General features: G+C 41.2%; 1 protein-coding gene across 7 annotated transcripts in view; it reads left to right on the top strand.

Moving 5' to 3' along the window:
• Positions 1–18,709, top strand: part of SDK1 (sidekick cell adhesion molecule 1) — a 417,371-nt gene that overhangs the window by 333,333 nt on the left and 65,329 nt on the right. For all 7 annotated transcript variants that reach the window (XM_030001765.2, XM_030001768.2, XM_030001764.2 and 4 more), the window contains 5 exons: positions 551–788; positions 6,698–6,813; positions 7,090–7,279; positions 9,309–9,407; positions 17,664–17,858. In XM_030001765.2, coding sequence (XP_029857625.1) covers positions 551–788; positions 6,698–6,813; positions 7,090–7,279; positions 9,309–9,407; positions 17,664–17,858 — 838 coding nt within the window. The remainder of the gene's footprint in view (positions 1–550; positions 789–6,697; positions 6,814–7,089; positions 7,280–9,308; positions 9,408–17,663; positions 17,859–18,709) is intronic.

Here is an 18,709-nt window from a genome sequence, read left to right as displayed (position 1 = left end):
CTTTCCCAGTGATTCAGAACTGAATCTCAGCCATCCGTGGCGTCATGTAGTTAGTTTTATGGAGAAAAACTCTAAACTTCATGAAGTAGGCTAATTATTTCATATTTTAATCTCTGAAATTGCTTGGGGAGTTAGAATACTAGAATAAATCTCTGCTGATAAATGAGTAGGCAGAGAGTCAGTAAAAAAAGTAAAAAATGTACGATAAATGAATTTGTCACATGCTTCAGCAATTTATCATTCATTTCCATAATTAATCACAAAGCTCTGAAATATATTGTATTCATATCATCTCTGTTGATACACCCACAGCAAATGGCATAGTTCTGTGAGCATATCTATTTGGTTCAAAAATAAGGTAAAAATTAAAAGAGAATTTCAAGCAACACAGAAATTTAGAGATCCTGAAACAAAACAGAAGATCAACCTCTTGATCTTTTTTGCCTTCCTGTGGCCTTATAGGAGTTCAGAGTGCCTTGGTATATAGTTTGGAGAGCCCTGGCAATGTGTTCTGTACAGGAATATTGTGCTTTTCTTTGTCGTTTGCCAGCCCCTCCCCGACACACAGTATAATGGCAATCCAGAGTCAGTGGGGTACAGGATAAAGTTCTGGCGTGTGGATCTGCAGTCTCCCACCCTGATGAAGGTTATTAATGACCGATTGGAAAGAGAGTACACAGTTGAAGATCTGGAGGAGTGGACAGAGTATGAACTGCAGATCCAGGCTTTCAATGCCATCGGGGCAGGACCATGGAGCGAAGTAGTGAGAGGTCGTACACGGGAGTCTGGTAAGTCAAAGCTCCGTGTCTGCTGTGAAGGATACATCCGAGAACTTCAGCATTTTTCTGCCCTTTTGTTCATTTTGTTTGTTTCTTTGGGTATTTTTGGTTTGTGGTTTTTGGTTTTGTGGGTTTTTTTTTTTTTTTGCTTGTTGATCCATTAAATCTAAAATGAAACAAAAAAAAACCCAATCTCTAGATGCACTGAAGGAAAAAAAGACGTATAGATACTTGAGGGAGTTATTTATTTATTTTATTCCTACCCTGCTTTCATGCATAAACCTGCAGGTTATTTATTTAAAGCAAACAAAACAACCTCTCCCCATTCCTGCCCTCGTTTGGCAGCAGTACGGACAACAGAGCGAGAAGCTTGCATACAGCCTTCTCTGGCTGAGCGGGTTTCTCATGTTTCCATTCCCTCCCCAGTACCCCATTGCCCCTCATTCTCCCCTTCTCCCTGTCTGCTTCTGGGCTCAAGCAGATTTTTCTCACAGTTGTGGTTATCTGAAATTTAATTTCAAGCACCAAATATTTCTAAAAGGGCAGAAGTTATTTTAGAGAGCTGATTAGCCATACAGAAATAAAATAATTACCTGAGCTTTTGATGACACTTTTTCAAAACTGCCTTCTAAAATTGTGCGTACAAGGCTATATAGACATAACCTGCATATAGACATAACCTGTGTGTAGACCTAGAGCACAAGTACTGTATTGTCTAGCTGAATTGTCTATACTGGCATAGAGACATCAAATATCAGAAGCAAACTCTTAATCTCAGGCAACAATAAATTGTTAGCTTAGTAGCAACAGTAAAGACAGATCTTGAAAAGCTGCTCTCTAGCTGTTAACTTCCACAAAACCTGTTTCCAAACTTACCCTACATGCACCTGATAAATTAAAATTTATATTGCAAGTAAATAACAAAATGGGTGATATATATGGTTTAGAAGTTTAATAATAGAAGCTCTTTGTGACCTGTACTTATGCAAGGTTCAACGCTGGGGGTTTTTTGTATTATTTTTTCCTGTATTTCTTCATTAAAAATGTTTTGGAATTTAATCCTATGCATGCCCTACAGTTATAGGCACACATATGCGTGTCTGTGCACTCTGTACCACGCACGCAGCATTACTTGCTGGGAAGTGTGAACGTGCTGTACGTGGCAGGATTTGGTCTGCTGGTTCAGATAACTGTCCTTTGAACTAGCCGAGGAGAAGGCTAAACAAAGTCATCCCCCGCCATTAAAGTCTTGCTTTTTGGGAAGTAGTAATTGGAAAGGTATTGCCAGAGGTATTTTAAACAAGGTGTGCTTGTGCTGGAGTTAGAGATAGCAGGACCCAGACAAAATAGTTTTGAAGTGTTCTGTATCGTAATAAAAAAGATACCACGTTCTCCACTTTCTCCTTTCCGCTGCTCTTCAAACGCTTCTTTTGAAATGTAGTAAATACTAAGATTAAGTGATTTCATAAAACCTTAGGATTATAGTGCTCTTGCTCAGCATCTAAAGATCAGAGGTTACGTGTGTATTTGGCATTTTCTCTTGCAGTATTAAAAGAAGGTTGACTTGAAACTGATTGTAGGAGGCACACAGAAACCAGGATCAAAATAACACAAAGCTGTGATCTAGGCCATAAGGTCTCATTTGTTTTTTTCCATGTGTTTTCTTTGATATTAACATCTGATTTCTTGAATAGAGCAAGTCAGGGCTCAGACTTTTGGCTGTATCTTGTTAGATTTAGAATATACAAGAAGCGCTGGCATAGCAGCAAGCTGCATGAGAGAACTGCAGGGAATCTGCAGTTAACCTGTATGCACAGTCAGACGGGGTTAAAAGGCAAATAAAAGATATCTGGAGCCAGAGAGAAAAGGTCAAAGCATTTTTAGGTCTGTCTTCTCAACTATACGAAAAATTCTATTTATCGCTTCTGTTTTCAAAGTACTTTAAAAGCAGGTGTCCTAAATATTTCTTTTTCCATTTTGTAGACACAAGGTCTTAGGGAAGTTGGTTTTGCCTGGTGCTGCAGGTTGTAAACATCCCTCAGAGCTGGCCAGAGGTGCCTTGGCCAGGATCGCGGGGTGGTTCCTTGGCAGAACTCACGGTTCTGTGTTTTACGCTGTCCAAGGAGCCTAAGAAGTTAGTCCGGGCACTAAATCAGCTTGTGGCACCTAATGACAGTGCGGCCACTGGAGTCCAAAATCTTTATTGAAAATAAAGCTGTGCATGAGCAATTCTGTTCGTTATAGGATGTGAAATCGTATCCCTAATAACCGAGCACACGTGCTAACAATAAAGGAGCATGCCGTTACAGGTACTCTCCCGTTTCTGAAGCTCTTGAATATAAAACATATTGAAACCAAAGAAACTATGAGAGAATAAACAATGCCGTGGGGTTTGGTAACCCAGGCTTGAAAAACAGTTAGGAAACCCTAAAATGAAACTCTGGGATAGGGTTGGAAGGAGCTGAAGATGGAGGGGGATGAATTAGGATTTTTAAACAGGACAGGTTTTATCAATCCAAAATGGTTTTATAATGTTAGAAATTAAATAACTCATTAAATTTTACAGTGTAAAATAACTGCCGAGTAACAAGCTCAGTTACCACTCAATAAATTGACAATGATAGTAGGTACAATACAGAGAAGGTAAGAAAATGCAAAGACCTCTGATGTATTAAAACAACCTTGACAGGGCTGCCTCCTTTTAGATACAAACCCTCTTATTTTCAAACAATTAATCTCAAATACACCTAACCCAGTGCCTTCATATTTTGGGGGCTCCTAATATGCAGCTACATGAATGTGTATATTTGTATTACAAAATCAGCTACTATACAAGCATGGTCACATATCTACGGCACGGATCAATCTCTTGATGTTTCAGAGACTGACCTTCATGAAGCAGTTACTGTGGTGTGATAAAGCATCGCTTGATAATTCAAATGTGTTCCAATGTCACTGTGGGGAATTGTCAGTTTATACAAGCTGAGAATTTGGCCTCCGGTATCTAGTTTTATAGGCAAAATGGTTGTGTACTGCAGCTATGCTACTTTTGCCACAAAGGTTGCTCTAAATTTGCACTTCTTAATTGACGTCAGATGTACAATATGCCACTTTAATTTTTGCTTTCAAAAAACAGTGCTGGATGTTCAGCTAAAATGAGCTGCAAAAATGGAGAGAACACTGCATCCCACTGTCTAGCTTTCTTAGAAAGCCAGAATACAGGCTAGCTTATTAAAAGCTGCTTTTGGCCCAGTTAGAGACATAAAACAGCATCATTTGCTATATATCAAATCTGGCTATGTCAGATGTAGAAGGAAGATGCGTGATCTTAGATGCCAACATGGATAACCTTAAAAACTTGAGTTCTTATTGAAGTTCCAGTGCAAAGTGCCAGTAACTCTGTAATTTCCTACATTTGATCTTAGCTCATCATTTCGTTTCAGTGTTTCCGGTTCATTTTGTTAAAGCTCTGAGATTTTTTTGGACACTGTTGCTTGGCTTCTGTGCTGTTCTTGCAGGTTACTAATGAGAACTCAGCTTTGGAGCCTGTAACAAAGTCTTCAGTGCAACAGTTAAGGAAACCAGCATTAGAGAAGGGAACTTGCAGAGGAACGAGGGATCTATATGCCTCACTCAAGCCACTAATTAGTCTTAGCAAATTATAATTTCTTTGAATTGTGATATCCTGAGAGAGGAGAAAGGTCGGAAGAAATGAAGGTTACGTTTCAATTCATTCTTAAAGGGTCGATCAATGTCTGTTACTTGATAAAAGACTGGCAACAATAAGATCCATAATATCTCTTGCAGGTCCTGAATTCATACATCCATGTTAGAATAAAATTCTCAACACTAGCATGAGAACTGGAGAATTAAAGCGCACTCAGTGAACACAAGTATTTTTGCCGTTTAGGCGTTGGACTTAGATTCCTTTCTAGCGAGAGGGGACATTTAGCTGCTCTGGCTGTCACTGGGAATTAAGAGGAGTCTGGGCTAATAAATCTTCAGATAGACCATTCTCTCCTTTGTTAGCTTTCGAGTTCCCCTGCCAGCAGCACGATCGTACACACACCTCAAAGCAATCATGCACGCAGGGCCAGCCCGGGCACAGCCTCCACCTTTTGTGAATTTGGGAAATCTCGTGGCTGCTGATCAAAGAGGAAAAGAAATATTTGTAAAATAAAGAAACTTTTTCTCTCTTGAAAGACTTCAAACCAGATAAAATAAAAATAAATGTAGCTGGAAAGGGCTTCTTTCCTCTACGCATCCTGGTTTCCTGTGACCCACCTCCACCCTTTCTCTCTCCAGAAGTGATTCATGTGGGAGTAGGTCTTTGTGAAGATCTACAGATAAAGTTATGGCAGCTATCCAAAGACATTCATGGCTCCTGGCAATCTATTTTCCTTTAACATAATTATATTCTTGTGGGGGATAAATCTAGAAGATTTAAAAAAAAAAAAAGAAAAAGCACTTCAGCGTTGGAGTGGGAAAAAAAATGGATTTTAGTCTGCTGCAGTGCTGTGAGATGGTGCTCTGTTTCTCATGTCCCAAATAATTGGCAACAGGGAAATTGTTTCAGAAATTACTATCTCTGCGGTTAACCTTGAGTGCACAAGGGTGGGGGGCGGTGCGTTGTTTTTGGTTTTTTTTCAATTTATATTAATTCTGGTGTCATACTCATTATCTCGTTCATGTTGCTAGGAGCTTCAGGAGCTCGCCTTCAAAACAGCAGATCTGTTCTTTCATTTGGACATCCAGGAAAGCATTACTTTTGGCAGAGATTTGTGCTCCTTTTTGTGATATATTCAGGACCTAAACAAGCCTTACTGTCCATAAGTGCTTGTGTAACATAACTTGGTGAAATGTTCTCTTGAGGTCTGACAGGTGTATCGTGCTTTAGAAAAGATTGTACCCTTCAGATGTTGGAAATGCCACAGGAAAAAAAATGCAAAAGGGCAGCATAAAACGTGAACTCTTAAAAATAGCCTCAAATTCTGCTTGCATAACATGGCATGCTATTAAGCTTGCCTACAAAAGCTTGCAGTTGTGTGGTTGTTCTGCAGCAGTTAGGGTTTTAATGGCATTAGAAAATGCAAGTTTGCTCTTCTCTCGAGTCAGAGAAAATTACAGTGTTCCTGTGCCATCAGTTCTAATGATGTTTCTAGTTTCATAAGAGCCAATTTTGCAACATAAATGAAATAGGCATATCTTTCATTTACACCGTATCAGTCCCTGAAAATACACCTTGTGTTAACGTGTCCATCTATAATTGATGTATTGCAAATGTTGAGCACTATCACATAATCAAAAGGCTTAGAGGTTAAAAAACTTCTTACTGAACTGGGAGTGCAATCCAGTGGTTGAAATTATTGCTAACTCTAGACAAGATGCTATAATTTCCTTTCAGATAATATAGGAAGCCAGGGTGGCGTAAAACTTCGTGTTAGAACAGATTGTACCGTAAGATAAACTCCCATTCATAAAGATTTCTGGCTTTTGGCATAGGGAAATAAAATGTATGGGAAAGAAATACTAGGAGATAGACTTCTGTAGAAGTCCAGCAACTTAAACTTGATTCTAATTACTGCAAATATATAGAACTTGAAATTTATTCATATCTACCTATATTTACTCTCTGTCTGTAGACACTGATTAGTATTAAATATTTAGCTCTTTACAAACGTCGTGATTTCTGAGATGAACTGGCAAGAAATTGTGAAGCAGGCTGAAATATAAAGAAGATGTAGAATGAATACAAGACAAGAAGGGATTGTCTAGAACCTATTCCAGTGCTTTTGGATTTGAATACTCTTCTGTGGGATCCTGGAACAATCCCAAGCAAGTAGGGGATTGCTATAAGAGCAAAATGATTCGGTATGTCTTACCTATTTCTGCTTTTTGGTAATGCCGTGTGATTCCAGTTCCCTCTGCTCCTCCTGAGAATGTCTCTGCTGAAGCCGTGAGTTCAACCCAGATCCTTCTGACATGGACCGCAGTCCCTGAGTCCGAGCAGAATGGTCTCATCCTGGGTTACAAGGTATGCAACTGGAGTTTCATGCTTATTTGATTTTTAATGCATCACCTGGATATGTTTTTGCACTTGTTATTTATTATTCACCTGCTGGATATTTATATTATTCATAAGTCAGCTCAAGAAGCTGTAGGAAGTGTGCTGGTTTTGAAAGGGGTGATAGGTGGATATAATCTCATTTTATACTTTGTGAAAAGGAGGAATCTAAAATGCGTACCCCTCTTTTCAGTCCTCATGTAACAGTCTTTTTCTTTCTGTATTTCACATACGTTTATTCTGCAGATACTGTTCAAAGCAAAAGATTCAGACTCCGAACCAAAGAGCCAAATAGTAAGAGGTAACCACACTCAGTCTTTCCTGCTGTCTGGCTTGCGGAAATACGTGCTCTATGAGATCCAGGTATTGGCATTCACTCGTATTGGAGATGGAGTCCCCAGCTCTCCTGCAGTTATAGAAAGAACCAAGGATGATGGTAAGTTTAAAGGTTACCAAAATAAGTATCTTGTTTGATCGAACCTTTTAATGCGGCTTTCTTTTAGTGATGCAGTGTAGATGTAGTGTAGATGACAGCCCAAACTAAGCCTATGTGGATTTTTTAAAATTTTTTTTCTTCAACTTTGAACCTAAAGGACTTGGTCCCTACCTAGTATAACTCAGCACTATTCCATTGGTCATGGGCTGAGGATCTGGCAAAACCACAGAAAACCAAAGTCCCCTGTTTCCTCTTTCCCTGCAGCTGATGAAGAGAAAAAAAATTTCTAAAATTGTACTCTGAAGCTCGGTGTAGGCGATTTCTATTGAAGACAATTTTTAGAGCCCAATTATAAATTCCTATTGAATTTCAATCATGCTCTTAAAAAAAAAAAAGTAGAGCGCTGCAATTGAAAGCAATAAACAAATCTGGGTCTGATTGGACTGAAGGAGAGATAAGGAATTTGTAACTTCAGTAATCCATTCTCATTTTTTTCCAAAAAGAATAAGGTATCGAGCCTGGAAGATGATCATACCACCTTCCTTTTGCCACTGCTTCCAGCACTTGCCGTGAGCTCAGGGACTCCCGAGTGCAGTTCGATGTGTTGAAGGAACCCAAGGGAGCTCCTCGCCCCGGTGCTGTCTGAACACATCGGTGTCGTGGGAGCATTCCTGCTGATGGATTTTACAGAAATTTAGTTCAACCCTTAAAATATTTTTGGCTTTGTAGATGCTAAAGTTACTTTCAGTTTCATACCCTTTTCAGTATTAAATGAAGGTTAGTATCAGTGTGAGAGGCTTCTGTTCATTGCTCCCAATGAAGATGAACCAAAAAAAAAAGTCTTTTTTCATCAAAATGTTTTTCACAATAGTAATGGAATAAACATTGGTTTCTACAGGCAACTTCATTAAGGTAGTTTGGTTGGGCTGAAAACACAGACTTCTGGCTTAAGAAGACGTTTTCTATGGAGTGCAGGGAAGGAGTAGGAGCGTGCAGGGACAGGAATGGGGATGGAAACAGGGACAGCAGCTCCCTGACATTTTTTTAGCCATTTTCTCAGCATACTGCCTGCGTGGGGAGGACTTGGCTTTTCTTTGAAAGGAAACAAAGAGAAATTACTGTTAGCAGAACTCTACCGGGAGAGAAGCAGCACTCCCTGAACTGTACATATTGGACTATAATAAGAAATACTTAAAACTGTTTGTTTTAGATAACCCCATTATAGCAGTTCCCTCCTTAAGTGCATGTTGGCAAATGATACAAATTGTTCTTCCATCTCCATGCCCCCGACATAAATATGTTGTGTCTCCTCTGGGCTCAACTTAATTAAAAGTATCATCAGGGGTAATGCAGGTGGAATTTGTGCTGAAGGGGAAATTTCGCGGATGCTAATGTATGAATTAGCATCTCCTCACCTCGTGAACCTGGGGTGGTCAGTGCGGCCACCAGCCGTCTGTATTAATGTGCATCTCACCTGCCTCAGGTTCTCCTGCTCAGACCTGAGTGTTTAAAATGCACATGTAAAATCAGAAGGCAGTTCAAAGCTGGTGCTGGTGACACAGAGAGGAGTTATTATTCAATTCCAACAGGTATGAAGTGGATTAAGCTGACACATAACTCACTGTAAAGGCAGCTCGGCGGCTTGCTTTGTAGTATGTAACCAGTTACCGAGCAGTGGTGTGGCCGGCTCGCAGGGACCCCCCTGCTACGCTGCTGGGAGATAACTCTCGCAGAGGTCAGGGCTCCTTTGTCAGAGCATCCTGCTAAATGCGTTTCACAGGTGCGGTAAAACACTGTAGGTTGCGCTCGTTCTGGGTCGTGTTTGGTGTCCATGGGTGCTGGAGGCATTTGGCCACGGACAGGGCTCCTCAGAATAAATGTATATTATATACGTACGTAGGTGCTCCTGACCATCTGCTTATTATTGGTGAGATACGGCTTGGGCTGCCTTCTATGCAAGGTGAGCAGAAAATTTGTAATTCCTTTCACGTGCAATGCTTGCTAGCACAATCTCTGTTTTTCTTTCCAGCTCCTGGGCCGCCCGTGAGGCTGGTGTTCCCCGAGGTGAGGCTGACATCCGTACGGATTGTTTGGCAGCCACCGGAGGAGCCCAATGGAATTATTCTGGGTAAGAGGGAGCAGCAAACCCAGGGCTGGGAGGAGGGGGCTGGAGACCAGAGCAAGCACAGGCTGTTGGGTTTTCCTTCCGCTTGGATGTCAGATTAGAAACCACACATAAGCAAATCCGTGGCTAAAGAAAAGAAAATATGTCAGTGTCAGCTGAGAGACGTGGTACCCTGTGGTGAGAAGGAGAAGTCTGCCTGGCTCCATGGTGTGTGTTTTCCTGAGCCAGAATTACATGTCATTCATGGCACTGTGTTTGAACTGTCATCTCTCTTCCCATCTGCATTTGGGTTTGTAACCTGTTTGGCTGGCTGTTGGGCAAACTGCCTGTAGAGCTGCAGCAGGGGAGAGCTGGATTTTCCCCTCCTTCCCCCTACTCCCCTTTGCCGGGCATGCCCGATATTTTGGTTTCAGGTGTGCTTCCATTTTATTGCTTTATTGCTATTTGGCTGATACTGTCTGACAGGTCGCAAGTAGTTAACTCATATTTGGCTTTTCATCAAGTGAAACAGAGGCAGCAAGGCACGGCAGGAATTTGTGAAAAACCTTACCTTCCTGCTTTCATAACTCCTGGGTTGCCTTTGCAATATGTACACCAGCCGCTACTTGTACTTAAAACCTGAAGACTTTTACAATGTAAGAATCCGCTCTTGCCTCTAAAGTAGCTAGTTACCCAGCAATTTTGTGTTGTCTGCTGATGTTAAACGCGTTTTACAGTAGTTCTAGCTGGTGAGTAAAGATTTGTCTCTCAGTTCTGAAAATAGAGGCAAAAGCTTTTGGTTTTTGTTTACTTCGCAGTCTGCCAGGCCTTTCTGCTTCTAATTTCACTGCCATCCTTGAGGCTTACAGGTAGGCTTCTAGCAGTATTTCCTAAAGCTTTCATTGTTGAGTGGAGGACGCCTACTTCAAATGCTACTGTGTTGGTGGCATCCCTTTAAATAAAGAACCGGTCTTGCGTTATGTTTAAATCTTGACTCAAGAACTCAAAGTGTTTGCTCAGGTGTGTACTTTCCCAAAGTGACGCTAATGCCTGAAGATGCAAGGAAATCATCAAATGGGATCCAAAGGCAGATGCTGCAGGGATTTTCTGAGCACGAGAAAGAGTCTGCGTGAAGCTTGGCAGCGGTAAGCTGTCAGAGACAGATCCACGCAGGGTTTCTCTGCAGCTCAAGGAAGCTTGGCTTCCAGGTTGTCTCCTAGGTTTGATTTGTTGCTTTTTTTAAGGAACTGTGTGTCCTAGAACTTGCTCTCAGTAGAGATTGGGATTTGAATCACAGGATGTGGTTAAGGAGAAAAAAAATCATTCGGTAGAAATGATGAGAAAGTACAAACGAGATTTTTCTCTCCCAACTGCGTTCCAATGTCTCACGTTGCTGCACTTTGTCAGCTGTATTTGCTGAAGTTGCAGGCTTGGTGGAGTAGGAACTCTCTTTTATTTTGTCTTTGCAGAGCACTTGGTGCAGTGCATCCCCTTTTCAGTTGGTTCTTACTCATTGCCACTACATTGATGATAAAATCATACAAATGCAGGGTTGGAAGGAGAGGGGAAGGGTGTCCCTTTAAAGAATGCTTGGCATGCTTAGTAGGTGGACTGTTTTTTCTGATGTCTTGCCCAGTCCATTCCCAGTAACACATCCCAGGATACTAGATACTGTCCTGACTTGACTCTTTTGCAACACTGATAGTGAAACTAAGCAGGCTTATGACCCACTGTTAATTTTTACTGTTTTTCTGTGGTACACTTCAGGTCAGTCAGTCCCTCTTTTATATATATGTACATTAAGCTTTTTCTTTGTAAGTGTGAGGATTCGCAGGTGCCTTTATTGAATTTCATCTTACTGATTGCAGACCATCTCTCCTCATTATCAAGATCACTTTAAATGACACTCTTGTCCTCTAAAGTGAGCACAGCCACTCACAATTTGGTTTCATTTTTGGAGTTTGCAAGTAGACTAGCAATTCTATCGGCCAGGTCATTAATGAAAATATTGAACAGAACCAGACTCATTCATGGGGTCTCATGAGAGCTTACTTAATATGTCCTCCCAGTTTGTTAGCAAACTATTGATAACATCTTGACTTTTTTTTTTTTTTTTTAAATGTTCAAGTCAAAATGTGTAGTATTTTTCTTAGATTCTGTTTCTCATGTTTGCTTTTGATGGGGCTATGTGCAACCGCGTTAAAGCCTTACTTAAAGTCAATGTGGATCATATCTACTCTTCCCACCTGGCCAATTACACTGTCAAAATGGAAAATAGATTATTTGATATTTATTAGTAGCTCCAGACAAATACATATTGGCTGTTCCTTGGCACTTTATTATCCTCATGGATGCTTATATGTCAACTCATATTTTTTTCCAGGATCTTTCTGGGTATTGAATTTTAGCTTGATTTGTCCATAATACCTCTGGTTGGCCTTTCCCCAGTTTAAAAGATAGGGTACTCTGGCCTTCTGTAATAGTCTGGGATGTCACCTATCCTCCACAAGCTCTTGAAGATAACCACTAATTATTCGGAGATGGCTCCAGCTAGTTGTATAAGCACTGTGGGGCAAATTTCATCGGGCCTTTCTGACTTGATTACATGCAGCTTAACTAAATATTCATTAACCTGTTCTCTATTCTAGCCTACATCCCTACTTATATTGTTGTCAGTTTTAATTTGTGTTAAGTATCTAGTCCACATCAACTTTTTTGTGTGTGTGAAAATGAAGCAACAGAGGTATCTGCCTTCCGTTCTTTTTCTGTCTCACCTGTCTTGTGCTCATCTTTTCTTCCCACTAGTTGACGTCCTCCTTCTGTCTCTCAGATTTCTAATGTATTTATAAAATTGTTCTCACTGCCTTTGATGCCCTTTAAGTTGTAACTCACTTTGCGCTGTAGCGGTTCTGATTTTGTCCCTACATGCTTGTGCTGTCTATTTATACGCTCCCTTAGACATGTGTCCTGTTTCAACTTTTTGTCCAATTCAGTTTTGATTTTCAGGTCATTAGTGAGCTCTGAACGCAAACATATTGGCCTCTTACATCTTTTGTCTGCATTGGGGTAGTTGTACCTTTTCTTTGTCTCTTTTAAAACTGTCAGCTAACCTGAATTCCTTTTTCCTTTAGAATTCCTTCCCAGGGGGATGTCACCTGCCAGTTCCCCCAGTCTACCTCTTTGAAGTCCATTGTCTTTATTCAACAGTTCTCACTCTTTTATTTTTACAATAGTAGAAATATTGAGGTTCATGGAGGAAGTAGTTAGCTGCTAATGTCAGAGGGAAAAAGTAAAAATTACTCATGCTGGGTACTTCTGTGATCTTTTCTAAGAAGTGAGGTCTGCTTCAAAAACAGGTAAAAACCAATGTATAGCATTCTAAGTAAAGGTTGCAAGTTTATTTTTTATTTCTGTACACCTTTTAAATCCTATTACTGTAATGAACTTTCAAAACACTTTTGTAACCTCCACGGTCAACTGCGCTGTAGTAGAGTTGTTGGAAAAAATAAGTTAACGTAATTTTGCACAGTGCCCTTCTATTCACTAGTGAGGTTGGAAAGAAAAAATACTTGCTTTGCAAGAGCAACTTATATTCAGAGCCTTTGAACTCATGTTCCTGCTCTGCTAGCTTTGTCCTCTGAGTATACAAGCACCTTCGCAGCTAACATTTTTGTAATCTGTATCAAAACATGTTCTAGCATTTCAGAGAGAGATTAGCAGGATGAAATACTGGCAGGCACCAAGAGGGAAAACCACTTGTTTGTTTGTTTAAATATTTTACTGTGGAAGACTGCTAGATATTTCCATTTCTCCTTTTGGGAATGTTATGCTAACCATCTGAGGCTTCACTCTGTCTTCTTTTCTGCACTCAGTTCAGCTGGCACCCAACATAGTTCCTTCAAATACCATTAAAGAAAAATGATGCATTAATGTGCAGATGTGCACTTCTAGCTATGAGCTTCCCCTGAAAACAAGAGCTCAACCCGCATCCTTTCAGGCCCTGGTTAGTGTTCCTCATGGTATCCTTGTATTTAGCGTTTACCTGAAGCTTATTGCAAAAGAGTGTAAGAACTCCACTGAGAATTAGAACCAAAATTGGATGTAATCCATGTTTGCAAATTCATATTTTGATCCTAGACCGCATTTGCACACCCGCTGGCCCTTAAACAGATAAGCAGTAAAATCAACAAACTGGATTGCTGCTCCGCCAGGCAGACCGTAACCTCCCAATATCATTTGGCTTTCCCGAAGTTCTGTGACAAATTAATAAGTGTTTGTATCTCTGCTGCACCATGGCCTGCATGAACGGGTGCTGTCAGTTCTGAAGGGCTTTGTATGGTGATGAGCTTGAAAGCTTTTTTATATTCATGATGTGTTGTCATCTCCCTGCCTGTTTGCTTTGGGGAATCCACTGGTTGTGTTACAATGACCTAACATTTAACAGGCAGTTCAGACTGTTGCCATTTATTGAGTTCAGAAAGTATAGCTCGTGAAACTACTTGCAGTTGTGCAAAAAATACTTAAAAAGATGCTAATGCAAAATATAAGCCTAGTTTCAATGAATAAGTAAACTCCCGAAGAGTTGATCTTTCAGGGCTTTTTTTTTTTTTTTTTATGCTGTTTTGGCCTGGTGAATGGCACAACTCCTAAAAGCAGAAGAAATTTAGGATCTAAGGGGGGGGGGGGGGGGGGGGTGGGGTGAGGAAAATTAAGAAAACAATATGAATTCTTCTTGTTGACCATCCAGATACTTCACAATCTGTAAGATACTCCTTTCCCAAAAAAGTTTGCTCTGGTCACCTTTTAAAGATTTTGCTTTCATTCATAACCTTTGATATTTTTTTTAATTTTTTTTTTTAATCTAAGATATCTGTGACATCTTGTTGTCGTAATCTAGTAAGGGAAGGAAGCTTCCTTATTCTTCCACTGCGGCAATTGCAGTTATTGCCTCTTATAGCCCTCGAGCATACATTAATTTCTCTTTTAACACTTTCCATTTACCTCTATTGATTTGCCCCGTTTGATTTCACTTAACATTTCCTGTCTTCTCCCATCCCTTGTTGCTGAAGTTCATCAACTTAATAATTTTATCTTTTTGATCTTGCATTAGCCCTAATTATTATGGAAGCTGTAGTTTAAATACTGTGCCTTCTGTGTCACTTAGAGAAAAGAAAAGTGATGCTTTTTATGCCAGTATGTATCCTGGCTGTCCCAAACCATCTAACAGGAGAGGGGATCAAAATTAAGATACTGGGTATCTCTCAGGTGGTTTGTAGGTAGCAATAAGCGAGCTGAGTTCAGGTGCAGAGGTTGGATATGTACCTTTGAATCGGATCGAGGGAAGTGTTGAGTTTCTGAGGAAATCTGTAAAGGTGACACCTTTGGTTGTGTAAACTCTGCCTGAGATATCCAGGAAAATAGATATTTACCCAGCCTGTCAGCCAACACGGCAGATGTAGGAGAGGACAGTGAGGGCTGATACTGTTTTTCACAGGGATGCATTGAAAGGGAGTTTGTGGACCCTGTCAGAGAGACAGGCTGTGACAAGTGATTTTTTCTTTCTCACGGCTAAATTAGTTTTTACACTAGCCAAGGATCCACTCTTGTGTAAGTTATTATAATGGCCTAGATATGTATGTGTTCCTTTGCCTAATCTGAGCATGTTTGTAATTGGCTTTCCAGCATGAGTAGCACCATTTAGCAGTAAATACTTATCTTTCTATTCCCTCCTTACATTTTAACTACACTTTATATTTTACAAAGGTTTAGAAAAGAGAGGAAATTGCTCGACAAAGATATGTCCCAGATATCATACTTATCTTTTAATAACTAGATAAATCAACTTTTCTATTCTTTTAATATTCTCTGTTTCCCTCCAGGTCTTATTCTTTATGTCTTATGTCCCTTTATCAAACTTCTTTAGCCATCTTAGTTGCTTCTTCCTTCATCTTTCCTGCTGCTGTAAAAATTTCCCCGGTGCTTTTCTTTGACTATTTTTCACCCTTATTGAGATCCTGCACCGGGGTTTTCACTCCCACGTTCTTCACATCTGTATAAACAAAAGAAGATCGTAGTGTATCCGTTCCTTCTCCCCATTGCTAGCTGTCTTTCTGTGGACTTTAAAAAAGATCAAAATACTATAGTACTAAAGATACAGAAATACTTTGGTGAAATATACTGGACCAGTAATGGGAGAGCTGGTGCCGTGGATAAAAGGAGGTAGTTTGCAGGTGCAAAAATGAAATGTTCAAAGTGTAAGACCCTAAGGCTTTGCTGGGATCTAAGCGCGCTCAGGAGCTCTGAAAAATCAGGCCACTTTTTATCTAGTAGTCTAATGCTATCCACCCAGCTGTGAAAGCGTTGCTGTCGGAATACGCCTGGCACACCAGCTGCTGCGGGGTGTGAGGGTACCCCAGGCAGACGAGGTGAGCCCGCGCGGGCGCCGGGAGCCTTTCCCTGCTGATGCCCATTTTCAAACGCGGGTGTGCGGGGCGCGTTGAAGCGCTGCGGTCAATTGGCTCTGTACCCAAACCCGTTTGCGATGGCAGGCTGCGGGAGCTCGGGCTGAAGCCACAGGTGGCTCGGAAAAGGCAAGTCACTCTTCGAGGTGTCGGTGCAATCAAATTTATTCCCTGCGAGACAGCTATGGCTGCTGCCCCACATCCCCTAGCAGCTGCTGAAGAAAAAAGGACGAGGAACGCTGCTGCATCGTCAAAAGCACTATGAGAGTCAGCACACCAAAATTAATACCATCTGTATCCCAATTAAATTCCACTGTTCGTGACAGCATGCACCACACACAAGTATGGCATTCGTTCAAGAGAGTGCAGGAACTCTGTTCGTGCTTTTTCTGTGAGTGGGCATGTGGCAATTGTTGCATATTCACAGTGGGAAATAAATGTCATTGATTTTGTCTAATAGCCACAGGTAAGATAAACCCCTCAGTTTTCATGCGCTGACCTTCATGAATGAAGCACGCCAGGTTTGGCTCCCCTTGTTCTTCTTACAGCCAAAACGTGGTGGGAGTTCAAACTCTAGCTGGGATATTAATTCCAAGAGAAAGAGATGGTCTCAGGTGCTGCAGACCCCTTTGTCATTCGGAAGATGAGCAGAGGGTTGGCAGAACAATGTCATGACTGTTTTGTTTTCGGCTGGTTTGATTTGGATTTGTTGGCTGCCCTCTGCCCTGTGTAGCTCCATGAAGCGTTTAATCATACAACTGTATTCAGCTTGGGCAATAAAGCCCCACACCAGTTCTGGTATTAATTGATTTTGGAAGTCAGCAGCTGGACTGAAAGTTACCATCGAGCTCCAGAAGTGAGAGCCTGATTCAATTGCTGGGTTTACAGAATGGATTTGAACATTTGGCAGATCCTCTTTGGGGGACAGTTGTTGCTAGTGGTGCGTGAGAACTCTGGAAGCCCTTTTTGCACAGCTGGATCATTAATAATACAGGCTAAACTGTGAACTCCTAATTGCTAGGCAGGATGGAACGGGGGGTTATCACTTACAGGCATCAACAAAATTGATTATTAAGTGCTGTGTGGTTGAAGCAGGACCTCACAGCTTGCAGGCTTCTTCCTCGGGCTGTGGGCAAGGGCAGCAATGTTGAATGACCGAAGAAGGATGCTTTTGTTGGCAGTTCTGGCACTCGCTGTACAGTTACCCGGGAGTGGGAGAGCTGAGAAAAAGGCAAGCGCAAAAAGCAGGAGCAAGGCTTTACTTGAGCGGTACGAAGCCTGCACGGTTTGGGCAATCCAGCTGCTCTGCAGCTGAAGAACCTTTAGTTTGAGCCGGTGCTGAAACTGTGAGAGGGCAGAACAGCGTGTGAGCGTGTGTGCATACACATGCACGTGTGTGCTTGGGTGGAAAGCTGAAAGAGAGAGCGTTGTCTTGAACTGGCTCAACCGGGTGACGTTAATTGCACGGACTCTGTTCCTTTGCCTTTCCAGCAAGGTACCAGTATGCTCAGGAAAGATTAAACTGGTTTTGTATCTTGTTGGTATAAAGGACGGAAAGTGAAACCAGTTTCATGGCAGATAATATTCAGTAGACCCTCGTGTGCGCCACTGTGTGTGATTTCCATCGTAAGGTACAGCACCCGACTGAGGGAGGGATGCCACATAGCAGAGTTTTATAACACTAAAGGAAATACATTACTTTGTTCTGGTCTCATATAAACAAGTAATTATGATAAATGAATAGTTTTGGTAATCTTTTGTCCCTGCTAGAAAAAAATCCTAACCCTTTTTCTCTCTCTCGTTGATGCTGTGATTTCAGGGTATCAGATTGCCTACCGTCTGGCCAGCAGCAGCCCTAACAAGTTCACGACGGTGGAGGTTGGCTCGACAGTCAGGCAGTTTACTGCTACGGATCTCACCCCTGAGTCAGCATACATCTTTCGGACATCTGCCAAGACCAGGCAGGGCTGGGGGGAGCCTCTGGAAGCCACAGTGATCACAACAGAAAAAAGAGGTAATGCTTGCAGCCACAGGTTGAGGTACTTTCTGTTGCATGCCTTGGAGCCTGTGCTGCACTTAGGGGAATTTTAATAACAGGCTACAGCCTGTACACCTCCTCCTTCTCACCCCATAAACCTGCCCCAAACCATAGCAACATCATGATTTGAGAAACCTGGTGAGCAAGATAGACTTTTATGAGACACAGTTCTTCTAACCTGCCGGGCTGTTGGAGATTGATTTTTCCATCAGCTGCTATATTGGCCAGATGCAGCCTCCTTCTGCAGTCAGATCTTTTTTTCAGCTCTCTCGTTTTCTAGAAAGATTGCAATCTTAAGAAAGTAAGTGATGGATGAATTATATTGATTAGGGAAGGCAAAATGAGAGGCGGTGATGTTGCAGGATTTCTCTACGGCTCCTCCATTGTACCTGAGTCCTGACCTAATGTGTTAGTAATTACTCTGGCCTTTCACTGCCACACATTCAAGCAGAGTGTTTGCATCTGGATTGCCTAGAATTTTTCTGCTTCTTGCATCAGCCATAAAATGGTTATTCACATTCTGAATCTCCAGTCAAATTCTGTTCTGTAGGGAACCTACTTGAAGAAAGCAGGAGTTACATGTGTATAAATGAAACCAGATGCTTAGATACCAAATATATCAAAACGTGAAAGACATATAAGGTATTACAGAATCTGCTCTGCATCATTGCTTGCTTTTAATGCTTTGGCTTAAGTAACTGCTTGATTCTCCAGTCTTAGAACAGATCTCTAGAGCTGCCAGTTAGAAAAATCATATTTTCTACTTGTGCATAAAGATTTATTTATTTTTTTTTTAATCCAGAGCTAAAAGAGGATATATTGGTAGA

This window comes from Aquila chrysaetos, chromosome 25 (assembly GCF_900496995.4).
Source record: "Aquila chrysaetos chrysaetos chromosome 25, bAquChr1.4, whole genome shotgun sequence".
NCBI lineage: Eukaryota > Metazoa > Chordata > Aves > Accipitriformes > Accipitridae > Aquila > Aquila chrysaetos.
Note: the sequence above shows the minus strand (reverse complement) of the source record. Positions and strands in the feature narration are given on the sequence as shown.